This window comes from Serinus canaria, chromosome 25 (genome assembly GCF_022539315.1).
Source record: "Serinus canaria isolate serCan28SL12 chromosome 25, serCan2020, whole genome shotgun sequence".
NCBI lineage: Eukaryota > Metazoa > Chordata > Aves > Passeriformes > Fringillidae > Serinus > Serinus canaria.
Window position 1 is genome coordinate 11,784,261 of NC_066338.1, and position 27,521 is coordinate 11,811,781.

At 65.0% G+C, this 27,521-nt stretch overlaps 5 protein-coding genes across 9 annotated transcripts; 1 reads left to right on the forward strand and 4 right to left on the reverse strand.

Moving 5' to 3' along the window:
* Positions 1–4,944, reverse strand: CRABP2 (cellular retinoic acid binding protein 2). 2 transcript variants are annotated; one of them, XR_007780017.1, is made up of 4 exons: positions 4,758–4,944; positions 2,963–3,141; positions 928–1,072; positions 1–355 (listed from the first exon to the last, which is right to left on the reverse strand). XR_007780017.1 is itself a non-coding variant. In XM_050984773.1 (4 exons), exons 1-4 carry the CDS (start codon positions 4,825–4,827, stop codon positions 305–307), a joined length of 423 nt encoding a protein of 140 aa, XP_050840730.1. In that variant the 5' UTR covers positions 4,828–4,944; the 3' UTR covers positions 1–304. The 2 variants fall into 2 exon arrangements, 1 of the variants encoding a protein (XP_050840730.1); XM_050984773.1 differs by having other exon boundaries at positions 928–1,050.
* Positions 4,945–8,227: 3,283 nt separating this feature from the next.
* ISG20L2 (interferon stimulated exonuclease gene 20 like 2) lies at positions 8,228–12,397 on the reverse strand. Of its 3 annotated transcripts, none has more exons than XM_050984743.1 (4): positions 12,168–12,397; positions 11,203–11,914; positions 9,862–10,062; positions 8,228–9,380 (listed from the first exon to the last, which is right to left on the reverse strand). In XM_050984743.1, the coding sequence occupies exons 1-4, from the start codon at positions 12,356–12,358 to the stop codon at positions 9,267–9,269; spliced, it is 1,218 nt and encodes a 405-aa protein (XP_050840700.1). In that variant the 5' UTR covers positions 12,359–12,397; the 3' UTR covers positions 8,228–9,266. The 3 variants fall into 3 exon arrangements, with proteins under 3 accessions (XP_050840700.1, XP_050840702.1, XP_050840701.1); XM_050984745.1 differs by having other exon boundaries at positions 12,160–12,183; XM_050984744.1 differs by having other exon boundaries at positions 12,149–12,168.
* Positions 12,398–12,466: 69 nt separating this feature from the next.
* On the forward strand, positions 12,467–15,152 carry METTL25B (methyltransferase like 25B). Of its 2 annotated transcripts, XM_050984708.1 has the most exons (6): positions 12,467–12,732; positions 12,834–13,121; positions 13,204–13,266; positions 13,381–14,072; positions 14,663–14,850; positions 14,946–15,152. In XM_050984708.1, exons 1-6 carry the CDS (start codon positions 12,532–12,534, stop codon positions 15,134–15,136), a joined length of 1,623 nt encoding a protein of 540 aa, XP_050840665.1. In that variant the 5' UTR covers positions 12,467–12,531; the 3' UTR covers positions 15,137–15,152. The 2 variants fall into 2 exon arrangements, with proteins under 2 accessions (XP_050840665.1, XP_050840663.1); XM_050984706.1 differs by having other exon boundaries at positions 13,204–14,072.
* Positions 15,153–15,209: 57 nt separating this feature from the next.
* Positions 15,210–16,876, reverse strand: MRPL24 (mitochondrial ribosomal protein L24). The gene is made up of 6 exons (XM_030231247.2): positions 16,773–16,876; positions 16,115–16,305; positions 15,939–16,034; positions 15,743–15,846; positions 15,537–15,667; positions 15,210–15,457 (listed from the first exon to the last, which is right to left on the reverse strand). Exons 2-6 carry the CDS (start codon positions 16,292–16,294, stop codon positions 15,321–15,323), a joined length of 648 nt encoding a protein of 215 aa, XP_030087107.2. The 5' UTR covers positions 16,295–16,305; positions 16,773–16,876; the 3' UTR covers positions 15,210–15,320.
* A 1,736-nt stretch (positions 16,877–18,612) lies between these two features.
* HDGF (heparin binding growth factor) lies at positions 18,613–26,447 on the reverse strand. The gene is made up of 6 exons (XM_030231242.2): positions 26,006–26,447; positions 20,591–20,667; positions 20,365–20,503; positions 20,100–20,276; positions 19,001–19,191; positions 18,613–18,902 (listed from the first exon to the last, which is right to left on the reverse strand). Exons 1-6 carry the CDS (start codon positions 26,090–26,092, stop codon positions 18,896–18,898), a joined length of 678 nt encoding a protein of 225 aa, XP_030087102.2. The 5' UTR covers positions 26,093–26,447; the 3' UTR covers positions 18,613–18,895.
* Between the last annotated feature and the right edge of the window lie 1,074 nt (positions 26,448–27,521).

The following is a 27,521-nucleotide window of genomic DNA, read 5'->3' on the forward strand; positions in this document are numbered from 1 at the left end:
GGCAGGGAGGGGCCGCGTTACCCCCCGCCGCAGCCGGCCCCGAGCCAGGCCCCGAGCGAGAGCAGCAGAGCAGGGCCAGGACGGGACGGGAGATTCGGCTGCCCCCAGAGAGCCCCGCCCTGCAGGGGGAGGGAAATCCGTGTGTGTGTGTGTGTGTGTGTCCCCAAAAAAAGGGGGTTCGCTGCTGTACCCCCGCGGGGGGATGCAACACCCCCCCCGTGACAGGGGGAGGAGTGCAGGGAACTGAGGGGACAGGGGAAGGGGGAATATGGGGGAGGGAGGGGTCAGCTGAGACGGGGGAGGGTCACTCCCGAATGTAGACCCTGGTGCACACAACATCGTCGGCCGTCATGGTCTGCAAGGAGGAGCGGGGTTGGTCACAGGTGCGGCTGTGCCCCCCCAGTGTCCCCATCCACCCCCTCCTGTCCCATCCACCCGCTCGTGTCCCCATCCCAGCACTCTCCTGTCCCCATCCCAGCACGCTCCTGTCCCTCTCTGCCCCCTCCTGTCCCATCCACCCCATACTGTCCCATCACCCTCTCCTGTCCCCATCCAGTGCTCTCCTGTCCCCATCCACCCCCCACTGTCCCATCCACCCCCTCCTGTCCCCATCCCAGTGCTCTCCTGTCCCATCCACTCCCTCCTGTCCCATCCACCCCCTCCTGTCCCCATCCCAGTGCTCTCCTGTCCCCATCCACCCCCCTGGTGCACACAACATCGTCAGCCGTCATGGTCTGCAAGGAGGAGCGGGGTTGGTCACAGGTGCGGCTGTGCCCCCCCCAGTGTCCCCATCCACCCCATACTGTCCCATCCACCCCCTCCTGTCCCCCTCTGCCCCCTCCTGTCCCCATCCCAGCTCCGAGGGAGTTCCCAGAGGGCATCGCTGCCCCCAAGCCCCGGCTGGCCCCGGTTCCCCGTTCCTCTCACCAGGATCAGCTCCCCGTCGTTGCTCATCTCCCGGGACCAGCCCGTCCTGGGCCCGTCACCCTTGAGCAGGCGCTGCTCGCACACCATCTTGTTCTTGCTCTCGCCCTCCCACCTGGCCAGGCTCTGGGGGGCACAGGGGGCAGCGCTGGGGGGGTGGGGGTGTGGGCACCCCCGGGGCACCTCCTGCCCTCCCAGGGGCACCTCCTACCCTCCCGGGGGCAGCTGTCACCAGCCCCGGGGGCAGAACGGGCTGTTTGTCCCTGTGCCAGGGGGGTGCAGGATCACCGGGCACCGGGGGGGCACCGGGAGGGGATGGGGGCACAACAGGAGGATGGTGGGCACAAGGAGGAGTTGGGGGGCACAGAGAAGGGGCTAGGGGGCACAATGAGGGGATGATGGCACAGGGAGGGGTTGGGGGCATAATGGGGGGCACAGGGACGGGGGTTGAGTGGCACAACGAGGGGATGGGGGGCACAGTGAGGGGATGATGGCACAGGGAAGGGCATGGGGGGCACAATGGGGGCTGGGGGGCACAAGGAGGAGTTGGGGGGCACAATGAGGGGTTGGGGGCACAGGGAAGGGTTGAGGGGCACGGGAAGAGGTTGAGGGGCACAGGGAAGGGGTTGGGGGAACACAGAGAGGTTGAGGGGTACAATGAGGGGTTGGGGCACAGGGAAGGGTTGAGTGGCACAGGGAAGGAGTTGGGGGCACCACAATGGTTGGGGGCACAGGGAAGGGATGGGGAGCTCAGGAAAGTCCTCGGGGGCAGAGAAGTGGTTGGGGTGCAGGAGAAGGGGCTGTGTGCACAGACAGACAGACAGACAGATGTGAGAGCTCCTGGCCTCGTGCCAAACGAGTGTGCAAACTCACATGTGCACAGACACGTCCCTGCACACACCCACACCTGTGTGTGCACACCTGTGTGCACAGCAGCGCTGGGTGTGCCCCCTGTGATGGGTGTGTGTGCAGGGGGCGTGCACAGGGGTGTGACACAGGGGACAGAGAGCTGCTGCCCTGCTGCAAAGTGTGCGCACACACACACGGACACAGAGTCACACTGACACACACACACAGACATACACAGGGCCACACTGACACACACTCACACACACAGCGTCACACTGACACACACAGACACACACAGGGTCACACTGACACAAACACACTGACACAGTCACACACACACTCATCACACTCAGACACAGACACACACAGTAACACTCACTGACACACACAGACACACAAAGAACACACACAGTCACACTCACTCACACACACACATAGTCACACACACAGACACAATCACACTCACACACACACACAGAATCACACTCACACATAGAATCACACACACACACAGAATCATGCACACAGACACACACAGTCACACCCACACATTCACTCTTACACACACAGTCTCACACACTCACACACACTCACACCCTTACACTCACAGACACACCCACACTCAGTCTCACACTCACTCATTCACACCCACTCACACCCTTACTCACTCTCACACACACACTCACACTCTCACACACACTCACACACATTCACACTCACACTGACACTCTCACACACCCTCACACCCTCACTCACACTCACACACTCACACACTCACACACAGACATTCACACACAGTCACACTCACTCTCACACACCCCCTCACACACCCTCACATTCTCACACTCACCCACCCACTCCCTCACACACAGACATTCACACACTCTCACTTTCACACTCTCACACACAGACATTCACACACTCACACTCTCACATTCACATTCTCACACACTCACACTCACACTCTCACATTCACACACTCTCACACACTCACACTTTCACGTTCACACACTCACACACTCTCACACTCACACACTCTCACATTCACACACTCTCACATTCACACACTCTCACACTCTCACACACTCACACTTTCACATTCACACACTCTCACACTCTCACATTCACACTCTCACACTCTCTCACTCTCACTCCCCCACGCGTGTGCAGCACCCGTGCCCGGTCCCACCTTGCAGGGCCGCCCATCCACCGTCTGCTCCTCGAACTCCTCTCCCACCCTGAAGCGGATCTCGGTGGTGCGCACGGGGGTCGAGGTGCGGATGTAGAAGCTCTCCCCGTCCTGCCGGATCTCCACCGCCGGCTTGGCCGCCGCCGCCACCGCGATCTTCCTCAGCATCACGTTCACGCCTGGAAGGGACACGGTGGCACCGAGCGTGCCCGGTGCCCGGGGAGCGGCCCCGCACTTGGCGGTGACACAGCCCAGGGCACAGGTGGCTCCAGGCAACCCGGGAGGGGGGGGGGGACGGGCGAGCCCCCCCCGGCCACCGCTGGGGCACATCTGGCTCTCGTTACCTGGCGGAGGGGGCGGGGGTGGCGCCGGATGAGCCCCGGGGAAGGGACGTGGGTGACGGGGGCAAGGGCTGGCCCAGAGCGCGGTGACAGCGGGGACAAGGGCCCCGGTCCGAGCTCTGTGTTCGGTGACCTGCGTGACCCGCCCCGAGGGTCCCGCGTCTCCCCCCGCAGCCCCCTCGGCAGCCGCGGGGCAGCTGCGGCTTTGTCCCCGCTCCAGAGGCGGCTCATCCATCACGGCCCGGAGCTGTCACGGGGGAGCTGCTTTGGGGACATTGTTCCCGTGTCACCCTCGGGGTGGGGACTGACCCCCCGAGAGGGTCCCCGCACAAAGGAGGCGCCCCCGGCGCAGCAGGGGGGAGACACGGAGGGGCCGGGGGGGCTCCGGGAGCCGAACCCCCGCGCAGTGGGAAGGGACGTGTCCCTGAGGGGTCCCCTCCAAGCCCCCAACGAACACCCCCAGGCCTGATTCACACCGGGGGGGTGCCCGAGACCCCAGACACGGCCCCCCACATGATGCTGACGGGGTGGGGGAGCAGAAACAGCCCCCAAAGGGAGCAAAACCAAGGCTCGGGTGGTTTGGGGTCAGTCTGGGGGGCTGGAGCTGATAAAGACCCCAACCCCCGGGGGGAGCCCCCACTTGCGCCGTGGGAAAGGAGCAGGGCTCCGGGGGAGATGGCAGATTTATTTTCCTGCTGAGGTTTCCCCGAGCCGGTTCCATCAGCGGGGCCAGGGCGGGGAGAAGGGGAGACGGGGGATCGGGAGTGAAACCCAAGAAAGTGATAATTATCCTGAAATATTCGTTACGTATCCCCTAACCTGGAAAATATTTTGCTCCGGCAGCTCCCCGGCTGGCCAGGAGCGGGTCAGGCGGAGGGGAGCAGTGCGGGATCTGGATTTGATCCTGCCCGAAGCCCCGGGGACTCCCCCCCGGGCCGTGCCCCCCCAGTTCCAGCCCCCACCGTGAGTCCTGACCCTCCCCAGCCCCGCTCAGCGCGGACCCGGCTCCGCCGTGGGGGGGAAAGGGGCCCGAGATGAGGCCGGGGAGAGTGGGACCCCAAAACCCCACAAAAAGAGGGGCTGGTTTTGGGGACACGGGCTGTACCCTGGGGCAGGTGAGCCCGCGGGAGCGTTCGGGATGTGGGGCGGAGGGCACCGGGGTGGTGCGGGTCCGTGCTTGGGGGAGCACCAGGGTGGGGAAACTGAGGTAGGAAAGGGGGGAGAACCCGCAGAGGGATCCCTCGGGAGCGGGACACGCTGCCCGGCCCCGTCGTGCCTCTGAGTCCTCAGCGGGGCACCGAGCACCAGAGCTTCGCTCAAAGGGGGAGCAGAGGGATCCCCGCGGCACACGGCGGCTCCGGGCACCGGCGGGCTGCGAGAGGATTTGGGGGGAGATGGGGGGAACCCCCCCGGCCCCCGCCCGAGGGAGCCCCGGAGAGCGGGGATCCACTCACCCAGCGCCTTCAGCAGCTCCTCGAAGTTCTCCGAGCTCTTCATCTTCCAGTTCCCGGAGAAGTTGGGCATCGCGGCTGCTGGCCCGGGGGGCGCAGGGAGGGCACCGAGGGGGGACTGAGGGGTTCGAGGGCTCCGCCGCTCCCTCGGCACCGGCCCCGCAGCTGGCTCCCTCCGTCCGTCCGTCCCGTCCCGCCCGCGCCGCCGTTTTATCGCCGGGCTGGTCCCACCCCCCGGCCCCGGCCCCGGCCCGGGGGCTCCGCGCTCACCTGCGGAGCGAGAGCCCAGGGCGAGCCCCCCGCCCCGATTTGCCGTGGGGGTGCCGGCTGGAGGCACCTCCTGGTCTGCCTGTCCCCCCCAAACTCCTCCCATCCCCCCGAGATCGGTACCCTGCTCACCTCCCCAGGCTGGGGCATCTCCCTGGCTGCCCCGATCTCCAGCATCCCCCCGAAACTGCCTGCACCCCACATGCGCTGCACCCCCAAATCTCTCTGGACCCCTTCAAGCTGCACCCCCCCCCAAATCTGTCTGTACCCCCCCAAGCCGCCTGCACCCCCCGATCTCCATGCGTCCCCCCACAGCTGCGTGCACCCCCAAATCTTGCCGCACCCCCCGAGTATGCACAGCACACGCGTGTTCGCACGGGTGTGACGCTGGCACGGACGTGTGTGGGTGCCTGCGCTCACTTGTGCACACGTGGATTTGATCCTCCACTTCCCCAGCCTCATCATCGCACAAAAGCTCAGGCACGAACTCACGAACTCACACAAAAACTCACAAACACACACACAAACTCACTCCCAAACTCCCGCCCGTGTCTGTGCACACTCGTGGGGCTGTGGCCGAGCTGCCAGGGGCAGGTGAAACCCCGCTCCCAGCCGGGTAAGGAGCTCCGAGGGATTTCCCGAGGTTTCTCAGCCCTGGGAACCGCCGCGGGAAAGGCAGGTTGTGCCGCGGGGCCGGTTCTGGGCAAGAAAAGCAAGAAATGGCGTTTCTGGTTCAGCAGGAGTGCTGGAATGGAAGGAGAGAGGTTTCTTCTCCGATTTGGGGTGAAAAGGCCTCACAGAGGCCCCCGTGGCCCCCCTGCTCCTGGCCACATCCCCCCGTGCCCCCAGAACCTCCGTCTCGGGCCGGCGAGCCAAGTCCCGGCTTGCCGCATCCCTAATCCCCTGAAGAACAGGATTTCTCACCGGGCGCTGACACAACCTCACCTACAGCAGCGCCGGGGCCGTGCCACAGGGCACGGAGACAGCCACAGGGCCGGGCAGCGCTGCAGGGGCTCGGGGAGGGGTCACCCCAACCCCTTCACCCCGGGGACGCAGCAGCTGCCTCCCCCCATGCGGACTCACTTGGGTTTGCTCCAAATCTGGGGAAAATGGGGGTGCGGGGGAAAAGCATCTCCATTCCAGGGCCAGTGGGTGGAGGGGTCTGGGGGGGGGATCTGCCTGCAAACCCCCAGGGCCCCCCCCGTGCCCCTGGTCCCGCGCTGGGTACCATGACCCAGGGGGATGTGAGCGCCAGCACCGGCAGCCCCACATCTGGAAGGGATTCTGCCGAGAAGGGCGGATGAAGCCTTCGCACCCCACCCTCCTCTCCCTCCCTCCCATCCTGGTGAAGGCCTGGGGCGGGCAGGCGAACCGCTGGCCCCAAATAACCCCCCCCCGGAGCACCGGTCACCCCTGGGAAGGGCACGGATTCCCCGGGAGGCGGGTGGGGAGCCGTGTGCCGGTGCCAGGGCAGCAGCAGCTGGCTCAGCCTCCGGAAACATCCGGCACCGTCCGCAACCCCTTCCCGGCAAAAATCCTCACAAACCGCAGAAATCCCGAGCGCAAACCCTGGGGGGAGCTCCCCCAGCCCGGGCTGGGCTCCATCGCTGCCCCGGTACCCCCGTGGGGGCCCCCCAAAATGCTGTCGGTGCCCCAGAGCCCCTCCCGGGAGGATCGGGGGGGGGTGCTTGGGGATGCTCCCCCCTCTCCGGTGCCCGGGATCCACCCCGGGAGGAGCTGTCGGGTACCCTCACCCCACATAGGAGCCGAAGCTGTTGGGGGTCATCCCAATTTGGGAGAGAAGATGGGGGGCTCCTCTGTGGGGGGCGAAGCCTGACCAAGGGCAGGTCACCCGTCCTCTCCGCCCCATGTCCCCACAAATCCTTCGCAGCTGGCGGGATGCAGCCCCCACCCCCCGCCTCTGGCCACGGCCACGGCCGCTGCGGAAATGAAACACAGCTGGACGGCGCGACCGAGCCCGGCCCGGCCCCGCGGCCGCTGGGACCCCCGGCTGTGGGGCGGGAGGGAGCCCACGTGCCCCAGGACCTCTGCTGTGCGGCCTCAGCGGGGCCCTGTCCTGGTTCCGGACCCTTTCTCAGCTCCAGGACCTCCCTGGCCAGGGACCCTTTCTCAGCTCCAGAACCCCGCCCTGGTCCAGAACCCTGCCCTGGTTCCGGACTCTTTCTCAGCTCCAGGACCCTGCCCCGGCCCGGGACCCTACTCAGCTCCAGGACCCTGCCCTGGTTCAGGACCCTTACTCAGCTCCAGGACCCTGCCCCGGCTCGGGACCCCAACTCATGTCCAGGACTCTGCCCTGGTTCCGGACCCTGACCCAGCCCAGCCCCGGGACTTTTCCTCCGTCCCGCGACCCTTCCCCAACCCCGGGAAGCCCCTCCCTGTTCCAGCCCCATCCGGAGGGACCCCAGGGTGAGATCGCAGCGATCCCCCGGACCCTGACCCGCATCTCGCACCCTCCGGGGGCTGGGGCCCGGCCGGCTGCTTCTCATTTCCAGGGCCATAAACCCCTTTAACGACCGGCCATTTATAACCGCTGTAAAGCCCCTAATCACCGCCAGAGCCGGCCCAGACACAAAGGCTCCCGCCTGCTCCTCCGCCCTCCCACCTTCCTCCGCATCTGGGGGCTCGGACAGCTTTTCCCACCCCCACCCGGGCCACAGAGACGGGAGTGCGGCAAGATCGAGGGGGACGAACCCCCCAGAACCCCGCAAGCTCCCGGCCCGGGGGATGCTCGGCCGTTCGCTCTCCAGCACCGCGGGGGGAACCTAGATCCCAAAAAATAAGGAGGAAGGGCCCCTCCTAGTGTACCCCAAAACCCTCCTTCGGGCTCCAGCGCCCCGAGCCAAGCGCAGCCACGAAAACACGAGGAAAGGCTGGAAAAAGTGACGCACGTCGGGGGCGCGGGGCCGCAGCCAGCCCGGCGGGGGCGGGAGATCCCCGAGGCGGCTGCGGGCTCGGCACCGACAGCGGCACCGCTGCCGGTCACGGCAACACCGGGGAGCCGCCAGTGGCGCGGGCAGAAAACGGGGTGCGGGGGGGTGGCGGAAGGGGTCAGCTCGGCTCTGGCAGGAAGAGGAGGCGGAGGAAGAGCAGATGTCGGAGGGTGCCGGGTGACGGCCCGGTAAGGGACCCCCGCTCCCGCCCACCGGGGCCGGGGGCTCCTCCCCGCCGCCACCGAAGGGAAGAGCTCTTCAACGATTTTTTTAATTAGGATTTGGCACATAAACCTTTCAGTTCAAAGCAGTTCCCGTCAAGGCTCGGGTGCCTTCAGGGTCCGGCTGCCCTCCGGGGGTGTCCCCGGGCCAGCCCGGACGGGTCTCGCCCGCGGGACCCCCAGGGTCGCCCCCGGGGCAGCACGAGGGGCTCCGGCAGGCGGATGGGGCGATGCTGCTCGCCATGCCCGGCTTTCTCCCGCCCCTTGCACAACGAGGAAGGGATTTCACCACCCTAGAGCAGCTCCCGGAGCGGGACTCTGCGGAGGGATGCGATCCCAGCCCCTGGAGCGGGATTCTGCGGAGGGACGCGACCCTTTTCTGGAGGGATGCGATCCCAGCTCCCGGAGCGGGACTGCGGAGGGATGTGATCCTTTTGCGGAGGGATGTGATCCCAGCTCCCGGAGCGGGACTCTGCGGAGGGATGCGATCCTTTTGCGGAGGGATATAATCCCAGCCCCCGGAGCGGGACTCTACGGAGGGATGCGATCCCAGCCGCAATCCCGGGCGCACCGGCAGCTCCCGGCGCTGGCAGAGGTAGTTTGGTGAGGAGGAAGGAGCCTGCCCCACTCCCAGCGCCCCAGGGATGGGGCCTGTGCTCAGGCTGCCCCAGGGTCACTCCCAGATCAGGAGCAGCGTTCGGGAGGTGCAGAGTCCCAGAGACCCCTCTGGGCTCCTCCCCTGGGGGGGAAGGCACCGGCCCGGGCCCTGCCCACGCCCTGGGGACAGCGGCACAAGGCACGACAGGCTTGGGGACAAGGACATCGCACCTGGCTCCTCCTCAGCCACGGACAGGGCAGCCCCTCAGCGCTCGCGGGATGCTCGAGGGGCAGGACTTGGCTGGGGATGTCACTGTGGGACCCCCCCAGAGGCAGGACCAGGCTGGGGGTGTCACTCTGAGCCCCCCAGAGTCAGGACCAGGCTGGGGGTGCCACTCTGAGCCCCCCAGGGTGTCACTCTGAGCTCCCCAGAGGCAGGACCAGGCTGGGGGTGTCATTCTGAGCCCCCCAGGGTGTCACTTTTTCTCCGAGTTCTGCTGCAGGTGCTGCTCCCACTCCTCCTCCACCACCTTGTAGAGCTCCATGGTGGCTCGGGCATCTTCCACCGAGGAGTGGCCACTTTTCCCCACCTGTGGGCACAGACACAAAGTGGCCACAGCTCCCATTTTGGGGGGCAGCCAGAACTGGGAGGGGGGGGGTGTACAGAGATGAGGGAGTGCAGGCAGCTGTGGGGTGGGTGGGGGCATGCAGGAAGATGAGGGTGTGCAGGAAGATTTGGGGTGGATCAGGGCATATGGGCAGCTCCAGGGGGCTGCAGGCAGATTTGGGGGTACAGGAAGCTCTGGGGGGATTCAGGGAGCTTAGGGGAGTAGAGATTTAGGAATACAGGGAAAACTGGGGAGGTGCAGGCAATGCTGTGTCCATAAAGGGGACAAAAACAAACCCTGAGGCTGCATGGGTTGAACTGAGGGTTCCCCCCTCCCAGGGGAAACTGAGGCACGGGGCTGCTTTGCTCCAGGACTGGCAGCAATGGCTGAACTCAGGGTGCCTCAGATCTTTCCCCCTTCCCTCCCCACTGTCTCCTGGCGTGGTGTGGGGTCCCCAGGGTACCTGGATGTCCTGGTTCAGCAGGGCCTTGGTGAGGCGTTTCAGGGAGATGGCCACGTTCTCAGGGAAGCCAGCCCTGCGGTTCAGCAGAGGGATATGGGATGTGTCCCTGGTCAGAGCTTTGGGGTGGCAGTAATGGAGAGCCTTGAAGTCGTTGTGGATGGCGTGGCCCACCACCACCTTGCCAGCGAGGATCTGCAGAACCTGCAGGAGAGGGGGAGAGTGAGACCCCCAGCAGGGCCAGCCCTGCTCTGGGGGAAGTTTCTGCACCACCCTCCCAGGAATGGGGGCAGCCCCACGGGGCAGAGCTTTGGGGCTGAGTGGGTGTGGTGCAGTGTGGGGACAATCCCTGTGCCCCACAGGGCAGGAGGGGACAATCCCTGTGCCCTTGGGACAATCCCAGTGCCCCACAGGGCAGGAGGGGACAATCCCTGTGCCCTTGGGACAATCCCAGTGCCCCACAGGGCAGGAGGGGACAATCCCTGTGCCCTTGGGACAATCCCAGTGCCCCACAGGGCAGTGTGGGGACAATCCCTGTGCCCCAGGGACAATCCTTGTGCCCCATAGGGCAGGGAGGACAATCCCTGTGCTCCACAGAGCAGTGTGGGGACAATCCCTGTGCCCCAGAGGGCGGGGGGGGACAATCCCTGTGCCCCAGGGACAATCCCAGTGCCCCACAGGGAAGGAGGGGACAATCCCTGTGCCACATATGGTAGGCAGGGACAATCCCTGTGCCCCTGAGGGCAGCCCCTAGACCCCCACACAGCCCCTGAGCTGCAGATCTTGACCCTGTGCCCCCCACCCGTGGCCCTGCAGCCCCTCACTCCCTGCCCCAGCCCACGAGCCCAGCCCTGCACCCCCAGCCCCACAATCCCAGGGTTCCCCACCAGAGCCAGGCCCTGCAGCCCCCCATCCCCACCCCATAACCCCAGACCTTGCAGCCCCACACCCCGAGCACTGAGACTGTCCCCTCACCCTGCTGCCATCCCCTCCCACCCCTGCACTCCCAATCCAATCCCAGGGATTGTCCCCACCTGCCCTCTGGGGATTGTCCCTGCCCTGTGGGGCACAGGGATTGTCCAAGGGCACAGCGATTGTCCCTGCCCTGCCCTGTGGGGCACAGAGATTGTCCCAGGGACACAGGGTTGTCCCCCTCTGCCCTGTGGGGCACAGGAATTGTTCCCCCCCGCCTTGTGGGGCACAGGAATTGTCCCAGGGGCACATGGATTGTTCCCTCCTGCCCTGTGGGGCACAGGGATTGTCCCCCCTGCCCGGGGAGCACTGTCCCCCCCAGCCCATCCCCACGGCCCCGTGTCCCTGCCCGCAGTGCCCGCGCAGGCTGACCTGCTGCTGTGCCCTACGGAAGGGCACAGCCCGGGCCATGTGGCGCGGGCGGATGCCGCTCCAGCGGGTCCGGTAGTCCACGATGGGCGCCTCGGGCCGCACGTAGCTGTCGTACACCACGTCCCCCTCGTAGGTGACAATGCTGCAGCGGGCCAGCGAGCTGGTGCGCCCGCCGGGCCCCGTGCCCACCATCTCACAGTCCAGGGCCACCAGCTTGGGGGGCGCCGGGGGGGCACCGCCAGCCTTGGGGGTGCCCCGAGCCTTGCCCTTGCTCCGACCGGGGGCACCGGTGCCGGTGGGGCCGTTCCGGGAGGCCGGGGGGGCTCCGGCAGCCGCCCCCCGAGCCTTCCCCTTGCTCCCAGTGGGGCTGTTCTGGGGTGCTGGGGGAGCTCCGGCGGCGCTGGCCTTCCCCTTTTCCTTAGTGCCGGTGGGGCCGTTCTGCGACACCGGGGGGCCCCGGGGGGCGGCGGGGCCGTTCTCTTTGGGGCTGCGCCGGCCCGAGCGCGGTTTGGCCCCCGAGCGCCGTGCCGGGGCCCGCCGGGGCGCGCCCGGTGCCGCCGGGAGCTGCTTCTGCCGCAGGACCCCGCGGCGCTCCAGCTCCCGGCGCCGCCGCACGAAGTTCTGGTGCTTTCGGTTCCCCGGCTCCTTCTTGGGGCGGCTCTCGGGGGCGGCGAAGTCCACGTTGAGGATCAGATCGTCCATGGCGCGGCCGCTGCGGGGCGGAGAGAAGGCTCAGTGGCGGGGCCCTCGGCACCGGGAACCCCCGACCGCCGAGACTCCCGGTACCGGCAACCCACAACCCCCGGGACACCGGCACCGGCAACCCCCGAACCCCGGCACCGGGAACCCCGGACCCTCGGGAGCCCCGGCACCGGGAACCTCCGACCCCAGGGACTCCCGGCCCCGGCAATCCCCGACCCCCGGTACCGGAGACCCCCGGTCCTACCCGCACGTTACCCGCTCACCTCCGCGCCCCGGAACCGGAAGTTCCCGGGAAACACGCGACCGGCGCGGTACCGGCAGTGACGTCATCCGCGCGCGCCGCAGCGGGAACTCGGCGGCGCCAAGCGCTGAGGGGCACGCGCACGGCCGCGCGGCGGCTCCGTGACGTATGTGATGACGTCAGGTCTACGTCACGGAACATCGACGACGACATGCCCGGTGTGCCGGCCGGCCCGGTGACGTCACGGGTGCCCCGGGGTGAGTGATTTCATGGCTCCGAGGGGCGTCTCGGTGTGGGGGGGGGGGGGTGTGTGGTGTCACAGCCGTGTGACGTCACGGCGGGAGGGATTATCGCCTCCGCGTGACGTCACTACCCAATGACGTCATATGGGTGTTGAATGGCGTGGGCAGGGCCGGGGAGGGGTGAGAGTGCCAGGGTGGCCTCAGGGTCGATGTCCCCCAGGAGCCGCCATGGCAGCCGCCCCCCGTGGGGCCGCAGAGCCCCGGCAGAGCCCGGAGCAGCGGCGAGCTGCCGACATCATCCGCCTGCTGACGCTCTACCGGCCCCTGCTCGACGCCTTCATCATTGTGAGTGTCCCGGAACTGTCCCCGGGCTGTGCCCACCGGGCTGTGCCCCCAGGGCTGTGCCCCGCGAGCTGTGTTGCCCACGCTGACCCCGCTCCCCACAGGATTTCTTCACCGAGGATCTGTGGGCCCAGCTGCCCCCAGCCTGGCAGCCTGCCCTGGCCGCTGCCACCCCGGTGCAGCTGGCCGGGCTCCTGGGGGGCCGGGGGGGCCCGGGGGCCGCCTGGCCGCTGTCCCTGCTGGCCTTTGGGGCCGCTGCCCGCGCCCTGGCCTTCCCCCGGGGCTGCCCGGGAGCGTCCCCGCGCCCCCCGTGCCAGAGCTCTGGGCTGCCCCCGCTGTTGCGCCGCCACGTCAAACCCAAAAAGCAGCACGAGATCCAGCGCCTGGGCAAGGTGGGTGCCCCTCCCCGTGCCCTGAGCCCCCCCGCTGCCCCCAGCCCCCTAAGAGCCCGCTAAGAGCCGCCCTTCCCCACAGCTGCTGCGGCGGCTGAGCCGCGCCACCGGCTGCGAGTGCGTGGTGGATATTGGAGCGGGGCAGGTGAGAGCAGGGGGACACGGAGAGGGGGTGGTCCTGGGGATCCCCCCAGCCCAGCTGAGCCCGTGTCCCTCCCAGGGCATCCCCCCAGCCCAGCTGAGCCCGTGTCCCCCCCAGGGCCACCTGTCCCGGCTGCTGGCCTTCAGCCTGGGGCTTAGGGTCACCGCAGTGGAGAGCGACGCCCGCCTGGTGGGCCTGGCCCAGCGCTTTGACCAGGAGCTGCTGCGGGAGCTGGCCAAAACCAGGGGCCTGGCACACAGGAGACCCCCCCTGTGCCCGCTCACCCCCCGTGCCCCCCGGCACGTGGCTGGCCGCCTGGACCCTGCAGCTCCCTGGGGGGAGTTCCTGCTGCACCCCGACCCCCCAGGAGCCGGCCCCGCTGCCCGGAACCCGCTGGGGGGCCCGGGGGGCTCTGAGGACGGGGAGAGGGTCCTGCTGACGGGGCTCCACGCCTGCGGGGACCTTGGCCCTGCCCTGCTGTGCCACTTTGCCCGCAGCCCTGCCGTGGCTGCCGTGGCCTTGGTGGGCTGCTGCTACATGAAGCTGTCGAGCGCCCCGCAGCAGCCCCCTGGCTACCCCCTGAGCGCCTCGGTGGCGGCGTTGCCGGGCCACCAGCTGTCCTACCGGGCACGGGAGGCCGCGTGCCACGCGCTGGAGGAGTACCAGGGCCGGCTGCGAGGGGGCGGTGCCCACCTGCGTGCCCACTGCTACCGCGCCGTGCTCGAGAGCCTGATCCGTGCTGCTGAGCCCAGCAAGAAGCACCTTGGCCTGCAGCCTGGCAGGAAGGCACACACCCTCAGCTTCCCCCAGTGAGTCTGGGCATGGGGACCCCCTTCTGCATCCCCTGGCGGGCCCCAGTGAGCCCTCTCTGGGAGATCTGCTGGCCCTCCCTGAGTTGGGGGATGGAGGATCCTTTTCTGGGATGTCTCCTAGCCCCCCAGGAGTTTGGGGAGGGAGACCCTTTTCTGGAACTCTTCTTGTGAGTTTGGGGAGTGAGAACACCCTTCTGTGTGCCCTCCTGGCCCTGCAGTGAGTTTGGGAAGGGGGAATCCTCTCTTAGGACCCTCTTCCTGAGTGTGGGGAGTGGGGTCAACCTCCTGTACCCCTTCCTGGCCCTGCAGTGAGTTTGGGGAGGCGGAATCCTATTTTAGGACCCTCTTTATGAGTGGGGAGTGGGATCAACCTTCTGTGCCCCTTCCTGGCCCTGCAGTGAGATTGGGGAGGGGGACCCCCCTTTTGGGACCCTCTTTATTAGTGTGGAAGTTAGGTGAACCTCCTGTGTCCCCTCCTGGCCCTGCAGTGAGTCTGGGGAGGGAGGGACTCCCCTCTGGGATCCTCCTTGTGAATTTGGGGCTGGGGGAGTCCTGCCTGGGACTCCCCTGCCCCCCTTTCATGACAGATACGCCCAGCTGGGGCTGCCCCTCGCGGGACTGGACCCTGTGAGGGTCCCACTGGACTCGGGGGCCGTGGGGGCCATGCTGGAGCAGCAACACAAGGTGGTGGCGTTCTACACCCTGGGGCAGCTCCTGGCACCTGTCGTGGAGACCCTCATCCTGCTCGACCGGCTGCTCTACCTGCGGGAGCAAGGTGGGCATGGGCACAGCTGCCAGGGCCATCCTCCCCTCCTGTTTCCTCTCTCCCTGCACCCCTCTCTCTGTTCTCCCAACTTTCCTTTTTCCCAGGTTTCTACTGTGCCCTCGTGCCCCTCTTCAACCCTCGGTTCTCCCCGCGGAACTTTGTGCTGGTGGCCGCACGGACCCCGCTGGCCACAGCACTGGCTGGGCTGGCCAAGGACAGTGAGGATGGGCACAGCAGCGAGGATGAGGATGTGGAGGAAGCAGAGTTCCCCAGGGAGGGGCAGAGTCCCCAATAAACCCAGGATTTGTACACTCCAGGGCTGGCTGTGAGTTGGTGCCGCACCAAAAGCATTGCACACTGCCAACACAGCAAATGAAGGGGGTGTTTATTGCAGAGCCCACCTCGGGGGGCTCCCAGCTCCCCCAGTTAGTACCAGTAGGATTTCTAGGCCCCCCTCAGGGGGCCCCTAGCTCCCCCAGTTAATACCAGTAGGATTTCTTGGCCCGGCGTGTCTCCACGATGCCCATGGCATCCATGACCTCCTCCTCGAAGGTCTTCAGCGACGGCCGGTACGTCTTGGCCAGCACGTCCTCCTTCGACGTGTCCTTGGGGCCGTCTGTGCGGGCAGGGGGACAACGCTGACCCCCCTGAATTCTCTGCCCCGTGCCCCCAGCCCCCTCTGCCACCCCTCTCACCGATCCACTGCTCGGGAACGACGCCGTCCTGGCGCGGCTGCGGGGGCACGGGCAGGATGCGGCCGCTGCGCAGCGACACGCGGACGCGCTCGCCCTCCTCCGTGAACCTCCACTCCACCTCCGTGGGCTTCCTGCGGGCACGCGGTGTTGGCGGCGGGCAGGAGCGAGGCTGGGGGTCCCCTCAGCGCCCCCCACCCAGGTTTTACCGGTCCTCGGGGTCCACCAGGGAGATCTGGCTGAGCAGCAGCGGCGCCTCGCTGGCGATGTAGGTGCCCGAGTACTTGGCCGTGCGGTTGACGTAGCGAAAGTGCTGCGAGGGCACGGGGGTCACCCGTGGGGTCACCCGTGGGGTCACCCCGGCCTCCCCAGGACCTCCTGCAGCCCTCCCTGCTGAGGCCTCACCGTGTTCAGTCCTTCCACCACCACCCAGTTGCGGGCTTGCACCACCTGGCTGACCAAGCCCTGCTTCCCCGCGTCCTTCCCGACCAGCACCTGCACCTGCGGTGGAGAGAGGGGCACGGGTGGGACCCCCAGCCCGGCTGCCGGCCAGGGGGGAGCCTGGGGAGGGGGAGCCTCACCGTGTCACCCTTAAACACCTTCCAGTCGTCCTTGGCGATGGGTTCCACGAAGACCTTGCGGCGGCGCTGCCCCGGGGGGTTGCGGAGCCGGGCGGCCGTGGAGTCCGGGGGCCACATGCCGTGCCGGTAGCCCGGGGGCAGCCGCGGCCGTGCCGCGCTCAGCAGGACCGAGAGCCGCATGGTACTGCGGACTGGGAAGGCAGGGGTGCTCTGCGGACACTCCTCATCCTCACCAGGGTCATGGGTGCGCGGGGCTGGCCAGGTGCGGGGTCTGACAGAGCCCACCCGCCCACCCACTTACCCAGAGCCCTCCCCTGAAGGGGAGGGAAGCGTCTGGCAGAGCAGCCCCCCACAAAAAGGATCCCACAGACTCTCACCCCTCACACCCCCAAAAGGGATCCAGGTACTGGCAGAGCCTCACCCACCCCCGAAGGGACCCATGGATACCCCAAAGAACCCCCTCACTCCCAAAGAGCACCCCACCACCCAAAGGGAACCCGCAGAGCACACCCCACCTCCACCCCGCCGCGAACGACACCCAGGCGTCCCGCAGAGCCCCGGCCGCCCCCAAAGGGCCCCAAGCCCCGGCAAACCCCCCCAGTGCCCCGGAATAGCCCCGCAGAGCCCCCACGGGGGTCCCGGACCCGACCCCGCTCACCTGCGGGGCCGCGCCGCTCCCGCGCTCCGGGGGCGTGGCCAAGCGCGGGATGGGCGTGGCCAAGCGCGCCTCTGCGGAGGTCGCGGGGGTGGTGCCCGGCGCGTAGTACGACGGGAGTTGTGGTCCTAGCGCGGGGCATGCCGGGAGCCGTAGTCCCGGCGCCCCTCCGGCCCCCCAGCCCCGGCGCAGCCCCGGCCCACAGTGAGCGGCTGCCGGGAGCTGTAGTCCGGCCACGGCTCCATCTTCTGCTGCTGCCCTCCCTGCCCCCTCGGCTGGTCCAGGGGCAGGGGACGGTCCGTGCTGTCCTCTCGCAGGGAGCTGGGCACGGCCTAGTTGCCCCGGTCGGCCTCTCCTGGCCGGGCTGTGCGTGAGGGACAGAGCGGCCAAGAACGGCCCCGGCCCCGAGCCTGACACAGCTCGAGGCGTGTTTGGCATGGCCCTCGGGCACAGGATGTGATTCTGGCATGTCCAGAGCCAGACTCGAATTATCCCCATTATTCCAACTCAGGATATTCCACTATCCCAGCATAAAATAGGAGTGCTTGGAGAATGCTCTAGGAAGTTGGGATTGGGAGCACTTTGGGGCATCCTGTTCAAGGCCCGGGCTCAATGAGCCCTGTGGGTCCCTCCCAGCCCAAGATATTTCACTATTCCAGCACAGAAGCTGAGTGCTTGCACAACACTCTAGGAGGCTGGGATTGGGAGCATTTTGGGACATCCTTTGCAAGGCTCAGAGCAGGATTTGATTATCCTGATGGGTCCCTTCCTGCTCAGGATATTCCACTATTCCAGGGGAGAAGATCAGTGCTTGGATAACATTCTAGGAGGTTGGGATTGGAAGCATTTTGGGTGTCCTGTGCAAGGCCCAGAGCTCTATGAGCCCTGTGGGTCCCTCCCAGCTCAGGATATTTCACTATTCCAGCACAGAAGCTGAGTGCTTGCACAACACTCTAGGAGGTTGGGATTGGGAGCATTTTGGGGGGTCCTGGGCAAGGCCCAGAACTGAACTGGATTATCCTGATGGGTCCCTTCCTGCTCAGGATATTCCACTATTCCTGGAGAGAAGCTGAGTGCTTGGATAATGATCTAGGACACTGGGACTGGGAGCATTTTGGGGCGTCCTGTGCAGGACCCAGAGCTGGACTCAATTATCCTGATGGGTCCCTTCCTGCTCGGGTATTTCACTATTCCAGGAGAGAAAATGAGTGCTTGGATAACATTCTAGGAGGTTGGGATTGGGAGCATTTTGGGGCATCCTGTGCAAGGCCCAGAGCTCCATGAGCCCTGCGGGCCCCTCCCAGCTCAGGATATTTCACTATTCCTGGAGAGAAGATGAGTGCTTGGATAATGATCTAGGACACTGGGATTGGGAGCATTTTGGGGTGTCTTGTGCAGGGCCCAGAACTGGACTTGACTACTCTGACGGGTCCCTTCCTGCTCAGGATATTCCACTATTCCAGCAAAAAAGCTGAGTGCTTGAACACTAGGAAGCTGGGACTGGGAGCATTTTGGGGCATCCTGTGCAAGGCCAGAGCTCGATGAGCCCTGTGGGTCCCTCCCAAATAAGGATATTTCATAATTTCATGATCCTAAAGGTCAAGGAGTGCTTGGACAACGCTGGGATTTTGAGGGCAGCAGTAAGAGTTGATCCTTCCGTGTCCTGTCCAGCTCAGGGCATTCTGTGATTCTGCAGCTCCTATTTCAGCTCCCCTCCAAACCCTGCCCCAGCCCCTGGTCCATGTGCTCACTCCCCCTACCCCAGAGGGGCTCTGGCAGCCCCGAGGGTCCCAAACCCCCCCATGCAGGGGGTTCCAGGGGCTCACCCCAGGCCCACAGGCACTTTTAAAAAGGCAAGATTCGCTTTTATTTCAAATCAACAGCTCAGCCCCGAGGAATCGCCAACACAAAGCGTGTGCCCACGGCAGGGCAGGCACGGAGCGCTCGGTGGCAGGACCGAGCTGCTCTGCATTCCTCTCTTCTTCTTTTTTTTTGTAGTTTTTTTTGTTTTCTTTTGGAAATTTCCTTGTCGGGGTGGTTTCTCTTGTCCGGAGCTCCGGACGTGACGAGCCGGCGCGGGGCAGCACCAGGAGCCAGGGGGAAGGATCAGCTCGCCAGGGAAGCCACTACAGGCTGTGGGGGCCAAGAGCAGAGCCAGGCTCTGGTCAGACCCCTGTGGTGCCCCCAAAGCCTGGAGGCTGTGGGGACAGGGCTCACAGCACCCCCCTCACCTCTCCTTGTGGTCTCTGACCTCCTCCTTGCCTTCCTGCTTGGCCTCGTTGGTGGCCGGTGTGTCGGCAGCGTCGCTGTTCTTGTCCCCTTCTCCCGGGTTGGCTTTGGGCTCCTCCTTGGGGGCCTCCTCGTTGGCCACCTTCTTGTCCCCTTCCTGCCCCTCTGCATCTTTGGGGCGTTTGGGGGAGTCCTGAGGGGTGGGGGGGAACTCAGGTCAGCTCAGCCACTGTCCCCAACATTCCCATCCCCTGTCCCAAACACCCCCATCCCTTGTGTCCTGTCCCAAACATCCCCGTCTCCTATCCCAAACATCCCCATCCCCTGTCCCAAACATCCCCATCCCCTGTCCCCTGTCCCCAACATCCCCATCCTCTGTCCCAAACACTCCCATCCCCTGTCCCAAACATCCCCATCTCCTATCCCAAACATCCCCTGTCCCAAACACCCCCATCCCTTGTGTCCTGTCCCAAACATCTCCATCCCCCATCCCCTGTCCCCTGTCCCAAACATCCCCATCCCCTGTCCCCAAACATCCCCATGCCCTGTCCCCTGTCCCAAACATCCCCATCTCCTATCCCCAACAGCCCCTGTCGCAAACATCCTCTGTCCCCAACATCCCCATTCCGTGTCCTCAGCATCCCCTCTCCCAAACATCCCCATGCCCTGTCCCCTGTCCCAAACATCCCCATCCCCTGTCCCCAACATCCCCTGCCCCAAACATCCCCATCCCCGGTCCCCAAACACCCCATTCCCTGTCCCAAACATCCCCATCTCAATCCCCAACATCCCCAGCCTGTCCCAAACATTCCCATCCTCTGTTTGCTGTCCCCAACATTCCCTGTCCCCGACATCCCCATCCCTGTCCCCAAACACCTCATTCCCTGTCCCAAACATCCCAATCCCCTCTCCCAAACATCTCCTGCCCCAAACATCCCCATCCCGTCCCCAAACACCCCATTCCCTGTCCGAAACATCCCCATCCCAGTCCCCATCCCAGTCCCCAACATCCCCAGCCCGTCCCAAACATCCCCATCCCTGTCCCCAACATCCCCATCCCCTCTCTCCAACATTCCCAGCCCTGCCCAGGCCCACCAGTACCTCCAAAGCGTCCTCAGCTTTCCTCTTGATGGCTCCTTTCTCGTTCTTCTCCTTGGACTGCTCGTCGATCACCAGCTTCCCCTCCTCGTCGCTGCTGCCCTCAGCGTTGCCCTTCTTCTCCCCATCACCCTCCGGCTCCCGCTCGGCCGCCTCGGGGCAGCTCTTCTTCTGGGTGGGCTGTGGGCACGGGGGGTTCACAGGGGGCTCCCAGGAAGGAGGAAAGGTGGGGGGAGCCGGGATGGAGCCCCCCCAGCTCGTGACCCACCTGGTAACCGGAGGCTTTGACCGTGGGGTTGTTCTCGATCTCCCACAAACCTTCGCTGAACCCTTTCCGCTTGTTGGGTTTTCCAAACTTCTCCTTGCACTCCTCGTAGGGGAAGAGGTCTTTGGGCCCCAGGAATGCCCTGTGCCAGGGGAAAAGGGTGAGGGGTGGGAGCAGGGTGGGGGTCTCACCTCTCCCAAACTCACTGCGAGCCCCAGCTCCCACTCACGTCTCGTGGGTCCCGAAGAAGAAGACTTGGTACTTATTGGAGGAGGATTTGACTGCAGCTTCTGGCATCTCATCAATCTGGGGGACACAAAGGACAGGGTGAGGGGAGAGGCCAGAGACCCCTGGGGTTCCTCAGACCCCAGGACATCCCCCCAGCCCTTCCAGGGTCCTGTTGATGGGCACAGTCCAGGAAAGGAAAATTCCTTGGGAATTCCCTCCCAGTCTGGAGAGAACCTGGCAGGAAGTGCCCAGCAGCACAAGGGGGTGCCCAGGGCTGTGGGGGCCAGCAGGGCTCCCCTTCTCCCCCAAGCTCTAGTCTAGATCAGCTCAGACACATTCAGCAAATGCAGGCACTGCCAGTGGTGCCACAGCTCCTCAGACCCCAGGACATCCCCTCCAGTGTCCTCCTGATGGGGACAGCTCAGGAAAGGAAAATTCCTTGGGAACCCCCCAAACTGGGACTCCCCTGGCAGCAGGATTCCCCGCCCAGCCCTCTCCTGCCAGCCCCAGCCCCTCCTGCACCTCCGGGGGATGCAGTGGCTCTCTCTGGAGACAGTGCTGGCAGGAACAAAGGGGGTGCCCAGGGCTGTGGGGGCCAGCAGGGCTCCCCTTCTCCCACCCCCTGCCCCCCTAAGCTCTTGTCTAGACTAGCTCAGACACACTCAGCAAATTCAGGCAGTGTCACAGGCATCGCCCCCAGCCCGGGCCAGGAACGGGGACTGGGGTGCCAGGGGGACACACCCTGGCCAAAAGGGGGTCACCAGACAAGGGGACAGCCTGGCAGGGCTCTGGGGTCAGGCAGCAGCCGGTGCCAAGCCCCCAGGCAGGTGCTGCTCCACCGAGCGTGAATAATCCCGAGGCGCCAAGCGGGAAGGGAGCGAAAGCAACTCCGGCTGCTTTTTATAGCAGCTAAAAATAACCCCCCCTGCAGCCAGCAGCCATAAATTCCCTGAGAAAACCTCAAAGGGAGGTGGAAGGAGCTGAAGGAGGATGCGGGTGGGGGTCTCGGAGCAGGCGCCAGCACGTCACCGTCACCGGGCTGGAAGGTGCCAGCGGGGATGCCAGGTCCCGGTCCCAGCGCTCTGCTGACTCATGGCACAACCTTCCCTCAGTCACCGTGACCCCCACAGCTTGCCCAGCCTCAGTTTCCCCAGCCAGCAGGGCCAGGGTGCTGTGACAGGGTGGACCTGGCCAAGAGTTTGTCCTGATTTCCTCCCCAGAGCTGGGGATAGCACTAAAGCTGGTCCCTGTGCTGAGGGGCAGTGCTGGCACAGCCCTGGGGCAGATGGAGGGCATGGGGCACTCGGAGGGGCACCAGGATGTGGTGGAGGGTTGGTGTGATGTCCCACTCCTGTGTGGGATGTGCCTTTGTGCCATCCCCACTGCCCAAGTGTGGTTTAGGGTACACAGGTCCTACACCAGGATCCAGGGGGTGTTTCAGGATTGAAGTGCTCCCACCCAGAGCCCTGGGGCTCCTGGCACCACCATGCCCCAATGCCACCCGGGGACACTCCAGGAGCAGGGACAGTTCCCAGCAGAGCAAAGGCCAGCCTGGCCCTCGCTCCAGTCCCCAGCAGGACCCTGGCCCATGGTGGCAGCTGGGAGCAGCAGCTCCATCCCTGCGTGGCACCAAAGGTGGAGGAGGGGATGATGTGACTCAGAGGGGCGGCCACCAGCCCAGCCCAGCGCTGCCCGGCCCTCCTGGGGATGGTGCTTCCCCCAGGCCACTTCCCTGCAGGTCACTCCTGGCACAAAGGCCCCATCAGCCCCAGGGCCCCCCAGGCAAGGGCAGAAACCCAGACCCTCCCCTGCCAGGTCTGGACAGGGACCCCACAGGGACCCCTCAGCCCCTGGCAGTGCCAGGACCCTGCTGGAGATCCCCCAGCAAGTTTCCAAATCTCCTTCCCCAAGGAAAGGCAGCACGGGCAGCAGCTCCAGCGATGGCTGCCCCGTGTCACCGTGTCCCCAGCCCAGGAACCGAGGGGCAGTGGGATTCCCTGCCCAGCCCAGCCCTGCCAGCCCCCCAAGGGACAGCTGGGACCCCCTGGCAGTGGGATTCCCTGCCCAACCAAGCCCTGCCAGCTCTCCGAGGGACAGCTGAGACCACCTGGCAGTGGGATTCCCTGCCCAGCCCCCCGAGGGACAGCTGGGACCCCCTGGCAGTGGGATTCCCAGCCCAGCCTCCCATGGGACAGCTGGGACCCCCTGGCAGTGGGATTCCCTGCCAGCCCCCCAAGGGACAGCTGGGACCCCCTGGCAGTAGGATTCCCTGCCCAGCCAGCCCCAGCCCTTTATCAGCCCCTCCTGCACCCTCAGGGATGGGCTGGCTCTATCTGCAGGGCCAGGCAGGGATTGGGGTGTGGGGACACAGGGCAGGAGGGTGGCACCCCCCTGGGGACACCGATAGTGCAGACAGTGCAAACCCACCCAAACCCCTGGGCTGCCCAGAGTGCCCCACGATGGGCACTGTGTCACAGCCCTGTCTGTTTGTCTGTCCCTGTCGCTCACTGGACAGTGGCAGCAGAGGGAGACAGGGCTGCAGTGCCAGGGTAAAGTCCACAGTGCCCATTTCCGTCCCCTCCTGCCAGCTCCTGCCAATGGCACTGGTGTCACAGCCAGGCCTTGCCCAGGGACCCCCAGGGGCTGGGGGGTCTGAAAAGGGGCTGGGAAGGTGCCCCGGGAGGGGAAGCTCTGGAGCGTGGCAGGGGAGGGACGGGCACCTACCCCCGAGCTGGACTCTGCCCCCAACCTCTGCTCTTCACCTTTGCCACTGCTCCAGAGAGCACGACTGGATCAGCCTGCCCTGCCATGGGGGCTGGGAGCAGCCCCCTCCCTGCCTCAGTTTCCCCACTGCAGGACAGGGCTGGCAGCGAGGACCTGGCTGTTGGCAAGAGGAATTAATTAATTAATGGAATTAACTCATGTGGGTCACACACGGTCGATGAAGCACGTGTGGGGAGGGGGCACATGCACTGGGTGGGGGTCTTGTGGCACCCCTGAGTCCTATGGGTGCCCCCAGGCACTCCCCAGGGCTCTCCTCAGCCCTGGGGGCACCACTGGGCCCCATCCCAGCACCAGGCTGGCAATGGGCACTGAATTCCAGAGGGAATGGCCAGCAGGAGCCTGACCCCTCTGCACAGCCATGAGAATGGGAGGTGCCAGGGGGGATGTCAGAGGTGCCAGGGGGGATGTCAGAGGTGCCAGGATCCCACGTGGTGCTGCTGCCTCATCCCCTGCCCTGCTCCTGGGTGTCCCAGGGCTCTGTACAGAAGAGGGGCTGCAGATCCAGCAGGGAAGCACCAAAAACGAGGGTCTGGCATAAGGGACCCTGCAGAGAAGGGGTGAGGGGGAAAAGGGAGGCAAGCATCATCCTGCAGCTGCCAGCGACTCATCTCCCCACTCTGGTGCCTCAGTTTCCCCTCTGTTTAACGCTGCCCCTCTCAGGGAGAGGTTTCCACTGAGCTGCTGGTGCTGGGGAACGGTGCCAGGTGCCATCCCCAGGGAACGGGCCAGGGGAACAACCCCTCCCCCTCCATTTCTCCCCCTATCTCCCAGCTCCAGCCACACCTGGTTGGAAACAAATATCCCAGCGAACGCCACGCGTGGCCGGGTAACGTTTCATCACAGCACCTGATTAGTCACGGGCAAGCCCTGCCTGATTAGTCACGGTGGGGAGGGCTGCGCTCCAAACCCCCCTGGCCTTGGGGAGCCCAACCCTGCCGCTTCCAGACGGGGGGAAAAACCATTCCCTGCACCCCAAAACGACGGTGGTGGCCAAGGCAGGCGCCGGGAGATGAGTGGGGTGTGAAACCCGAGCGGGCCCGGCGCTAATTCGGTCCCCGGGAGCTGAGCCCGACACGAGGCTTTGCGAGCCCCGACCTGGCATCACCCCGGAGCGGCAGCGCAGCCAGCGGCTCCCGGGGACCCCGGCGAGGGATGGGGGCTGAGGGGCAGCGCTGGGGGCCGGGGGAGCACGGCTTGGCCCCCGAGGGGAGCTGCGGTGGAAGAGCAGGCGGTGTGCAAGCCGGGCTCCCAGGGATCCCTGTGGCTCCTCCTCGCAAAGCCGCTTTCAAATGCGCGTTGGGAGGCCGGTGCCAAACCCGAGCGGCTCCCAACCCCCTCCCGGCCTCCCCGCCAGAACCCGACAAACCAAACAAAAGTTATTCAAATCCGGGAGGGGAAGGAGGAGGGGATGGGGGGGACGGGGGGGGATCCTCGGCCTTTAAAGCCCCATCGCCCCATTCCTCCCTTTTTCCGCGCAGTTTGGGGTTTCCAGGCAGCCCCCGGTGCCCTTTGCAGCAAGGCCGGGAGGGGAGTGTGTGTGTGTGTGTGGGGGGGGGGGGGGGGGGGGGGAACAACACTCCAAGGAAATTTTAAACTGCATCATCAACCGCTTAAAAATAACCAGCGCCGTGTTGTGCAGCCAGAGCTGCCCACGGCCCCCGGCCCCGATGGCTTTGGGTTCATCCCGGGGGTCCCGGGCTCATGGCAAGACCCCCCCCCAGGGACACCCAGGACCCTCCGGGGGACACCGGCGGGGCTGGCACATGGTGGGGCCTGGACCCCCTCCGTATGCACGGCCCCCCCTTCCCCCCGTCCTAAGTCCTTAATAATTCTATCGATTTTCTAAAGCCAAACTCCCGGCGAGCGCTGCCACCTCTCTGGCACCCGTGGCGAGAGGTAAGGCCACCCAGAGCCCGGGGGACACGCTCGGGGACCTGCCCGTTTGGTTAAAGCCCCCCAGGGTCCCCCCAGATCATCAGTGAAGCGCAGGGGGACCGAGCTGGCCCCTCCAGGGGGTCTCGCAGTGGAGCGGGAAGGGCTCATGGAGAAGCCCCACGTGGAACAGAAACCCCCCGGTACCGGTACCGGTGTCGGGGGGGGTCGCCCCGGGGAGGAGGGGTCACCCCGGAGCCTCGTGCTCCGCCGCCGGTCCCCGGCCGGCACGGGGGGGGGGTCCCCGCTCCCACGCGGTGGCAGAAGCCACGCGGTCTCCACCCGTGACCCCCCCCTCGTTCCGCCGGGAGAGAAATGAATAAACAGCACAAAAAGGGCCCGGGGGAGCCCGGGACGTTGTTTCCAACACATGAAATCCCCCCCCAACCCCAAGGAAATGTCCCGAAAGCGCCTCCCCAAGCCTCGGTACCGAATCACCCCCGAGTCCGCCGGGCCCGGCCTTACATAAGGTGCCGGCAAAGTTGGACCCCGGCCCCGGTGGAAGGGGAGCGGGGGGGATCGAAGCCTGACCCCCGTGCGGACACACCCCCCCGCCGCTCCACCGGGGCAGCCTGACCCCGGTGCGCCCCCTCCCCCCATCCCCCGGGCCGCCCGCGTTATGCAACGGGGAGCACCAGGGAGAGCACCGGGGGGCACCGGCGGGTCCCATCGCCCACCCACCCCCTGCCCAGCTCCTTACCCGGGCAGGCCAGTGCGGGTAACCCTTCATCTTGGCGAAAACCAGGTCCCCGCATTTGTATTCCTTCTGCCGGTTGGACCGGGACATCTTGGCTGGCGGCTCCTCCCGGGACCGGGGGAGCGGGCGGGGGGAGGGGGGGTGGGGGAGGGGAAGAGGGGGGGGGTTAGGGATGAACTTTGGGAGGCAAAACCCGGCGAGGCAGGGATTAGCCAAATAAATAATTAAAAAAAAAAAACCCACCAAAAAAATCAAGAACAACAACAGAAAAAAAATAAACCCTCCCGAAGGCGAAGGGGGAGGCGCGGAGGCGGCGGCTGCTCTGCCCCCCGGGCGCCGAGCCCGGGCCGGGGTCAGCGGCGGCGCGGCGCAGCGGCGGAGGGCCCGAGCCCCATGCGGTTGTTTGTGTTTGAAATTCAATTGCTCCCTCCCTCGGCCACCCCCCCCACCCCCCCAGCCACCCTTCCCCTTCCTCCTCCTCCTCCTCCTCCTCCCGCTGCCGGTGGATGCGCTCGGAGCTCGCGGTGCTGCCTGGGCGCGCACACGCACCGCCCGCCCACGGCGCCGTGCGCGCTCCCGGCACCCCAAAAACACCCAAAAATACCCAAAATGTGCTCGCTGCGGGTGGCCCCGGTGGCGGTGGGGATGGCATCAGCTGCCGTGTGTCACCAGGGGACCGGGAGGGACAGCAGGGCCACGGGCTCGGTGTGGAACCGCTGTGAATTGGGTGTTAGAGCGGGCAGGATGGATGTAGAATAGCGGGAAAGGGGGGTAAAGACATGGAAAAGAAGTGTAAAACAGCACAAAAATGGTATGAAAATATGTAAAATAGTGCAAAACTATACTGGGAAAAACAGGTGTAAAACAGCAGCAAAATGGTGTAAAAATAGGTAAAATAGTTCAAAACTGTTATGGGAAAAACAGGTGTAAAACAGTGCATAAGTAATGTGAAACAGCACTAAAATCACGTAAAAAATATGTAAAACAGTGCAAAACTATAATGTGAAAATCAGGTGTAAAACAGTGCATAACCAGTGTAAAACAGTACAAAAAATGATGTAAAAATAGGTAAAACAGTGCAAAACTATACCGGGAAAAACAGGTGTAAAAGAGTGCATAACCAGTGTGAAACAGCAGGAAAATGGTGTAAAACCCCGTAAAACAGTGTAAAACTGGTTTTAAACCCATGCAAAAGGAGTGAAAAACAGCAGGAAAATGGTGTAAAAATAGGTAAAAGAGTGCAAAACTATACTGGGAAAAACAGGTGTAAAACAGTGCATAACCAGTGTCAAACAGCACAAAAAATGGTGTAAAAATATGTAGAACAGTGCAAAACCAGAGTAAATTGTCACTTTAGGCCCAATAAATTTGGGTTAAATAAAATGTCACCTTAGTCCAGATCAGTTGGGTTTAAATAAATTATCACCTTAGTCCCAATACATTGGGATTAAATAAATTGACACTTTGGTCCCCTAACAGGTTGGGTTTAAATGAATTGTCCCCTTAGTCCCAATAAATT

Bases quoted from the DNA above. Each gene is read 5' to 3' on its own strand.
- MRPL24 (XM_030231247.2), bottom strand. From the start codon at position 16,294: ATGCGGCTCTCGGTCCTGCTGAGCGCGGCACGGCCGCGGCTGCCCCCG. The intron at 16,035-16,114 runs GTGAGGCTCCCC...TCTCCACCGCAG, and splicing joins AGGTGTTTAAGGGTGACACG to GTGCAGGTGCTGGTCGGGAA. The intron at 15,847-15,938 runs GTGAGGCCTCAG...GTGCCCTCGCAG, and splicing joins TGGTGGAAGGACTGAACACG to CACTTTCGCTACGTCAACCG.
- CRABP2 (XM_050984773.1), bottom strand. From the start codon at position 4,827: ATGCCCAACTTCTCCGGGAACTGGAAGATGAAGAGCTCGGAGAACTTC. The intron at 3,142-4,757 runs GTGAGTGGATCC...TGTCCCTTCCAG, and splicing joins GGAGCTGCTGAAGGCGCTGG to GCGTGAACGTGATGCTGAGG. The intron at 1,051-2,962 runs GTGGGACCGGGC...TGTGCCCCCCAG, and splicing joins TGGATGGGCGGCCCTGCAAG to AGCCTGGCCAGGTGGGAGGG.
- HDGF (XM_030231242.2), bottom strand. From the start codon at position 26,092: ATGTCCCGGTCCAACCGGCAGAAGGAATACAAATGCGGGGACCTGGTT. The intron at 20,277-20,364 runs GTGGGTCACGAG...CCGTGCCCACAG, and splicing joins TCAAAGCCTCCGGTTACCAG to CCCACCCAGAAGAAGAGCTG. The intron at 19,192-20,099 runs GTACTGGTGGGC...CCCACCCCTCAG, and splicing joins AAGCTGAGGACGCTTTGGAG to GACTCCCCCAAACGCCCCAA.
- ISG20L2 (XM_050984743.1), bottom strand. From the start codon at position 12,358: ATGTCGTCGTCGATGTTCCGTGACGTAGACCTGACGTCATCACATACG. The intron at 11,915-12,167 runs GTGAGCGGGTAA...TCCGCCCCGCAG, and splicing joins TCCGGTTCCGGGGCGCGGAG to CGGCCGCGCCATGGACGATC. The intron at 10,063-11,202 runs GTCAGCCTGCGC...CCTCTCCTGCAG, and splicing joins TCCGTAGGGCACAGCAGCAG to GTTCTGCAGATCCTCGCTGG.
- METTL25B (XM_050984706.1), top strand. From the start codon at position 12,532: ATGGGTGTTGAATGGCGTGGGCAGGGCCGGGGAGGGGTGAGAGTGCCA. The intron at 12,733-12,833 runs GTGAGTGTCCCG...CGCTCCCCACAG, and splicing joins TGCTCGACGCCTTCATCATT to GATTTCTTCACCGAGGATCT. The intron at 13,122-13,203 runs GTGGGTGCCCCT...CCTTCCCCACAG, and splicing joins AGATCCAGCGCCTGGGCAAG to CTGCTGCGGCGGCTGAGCCG.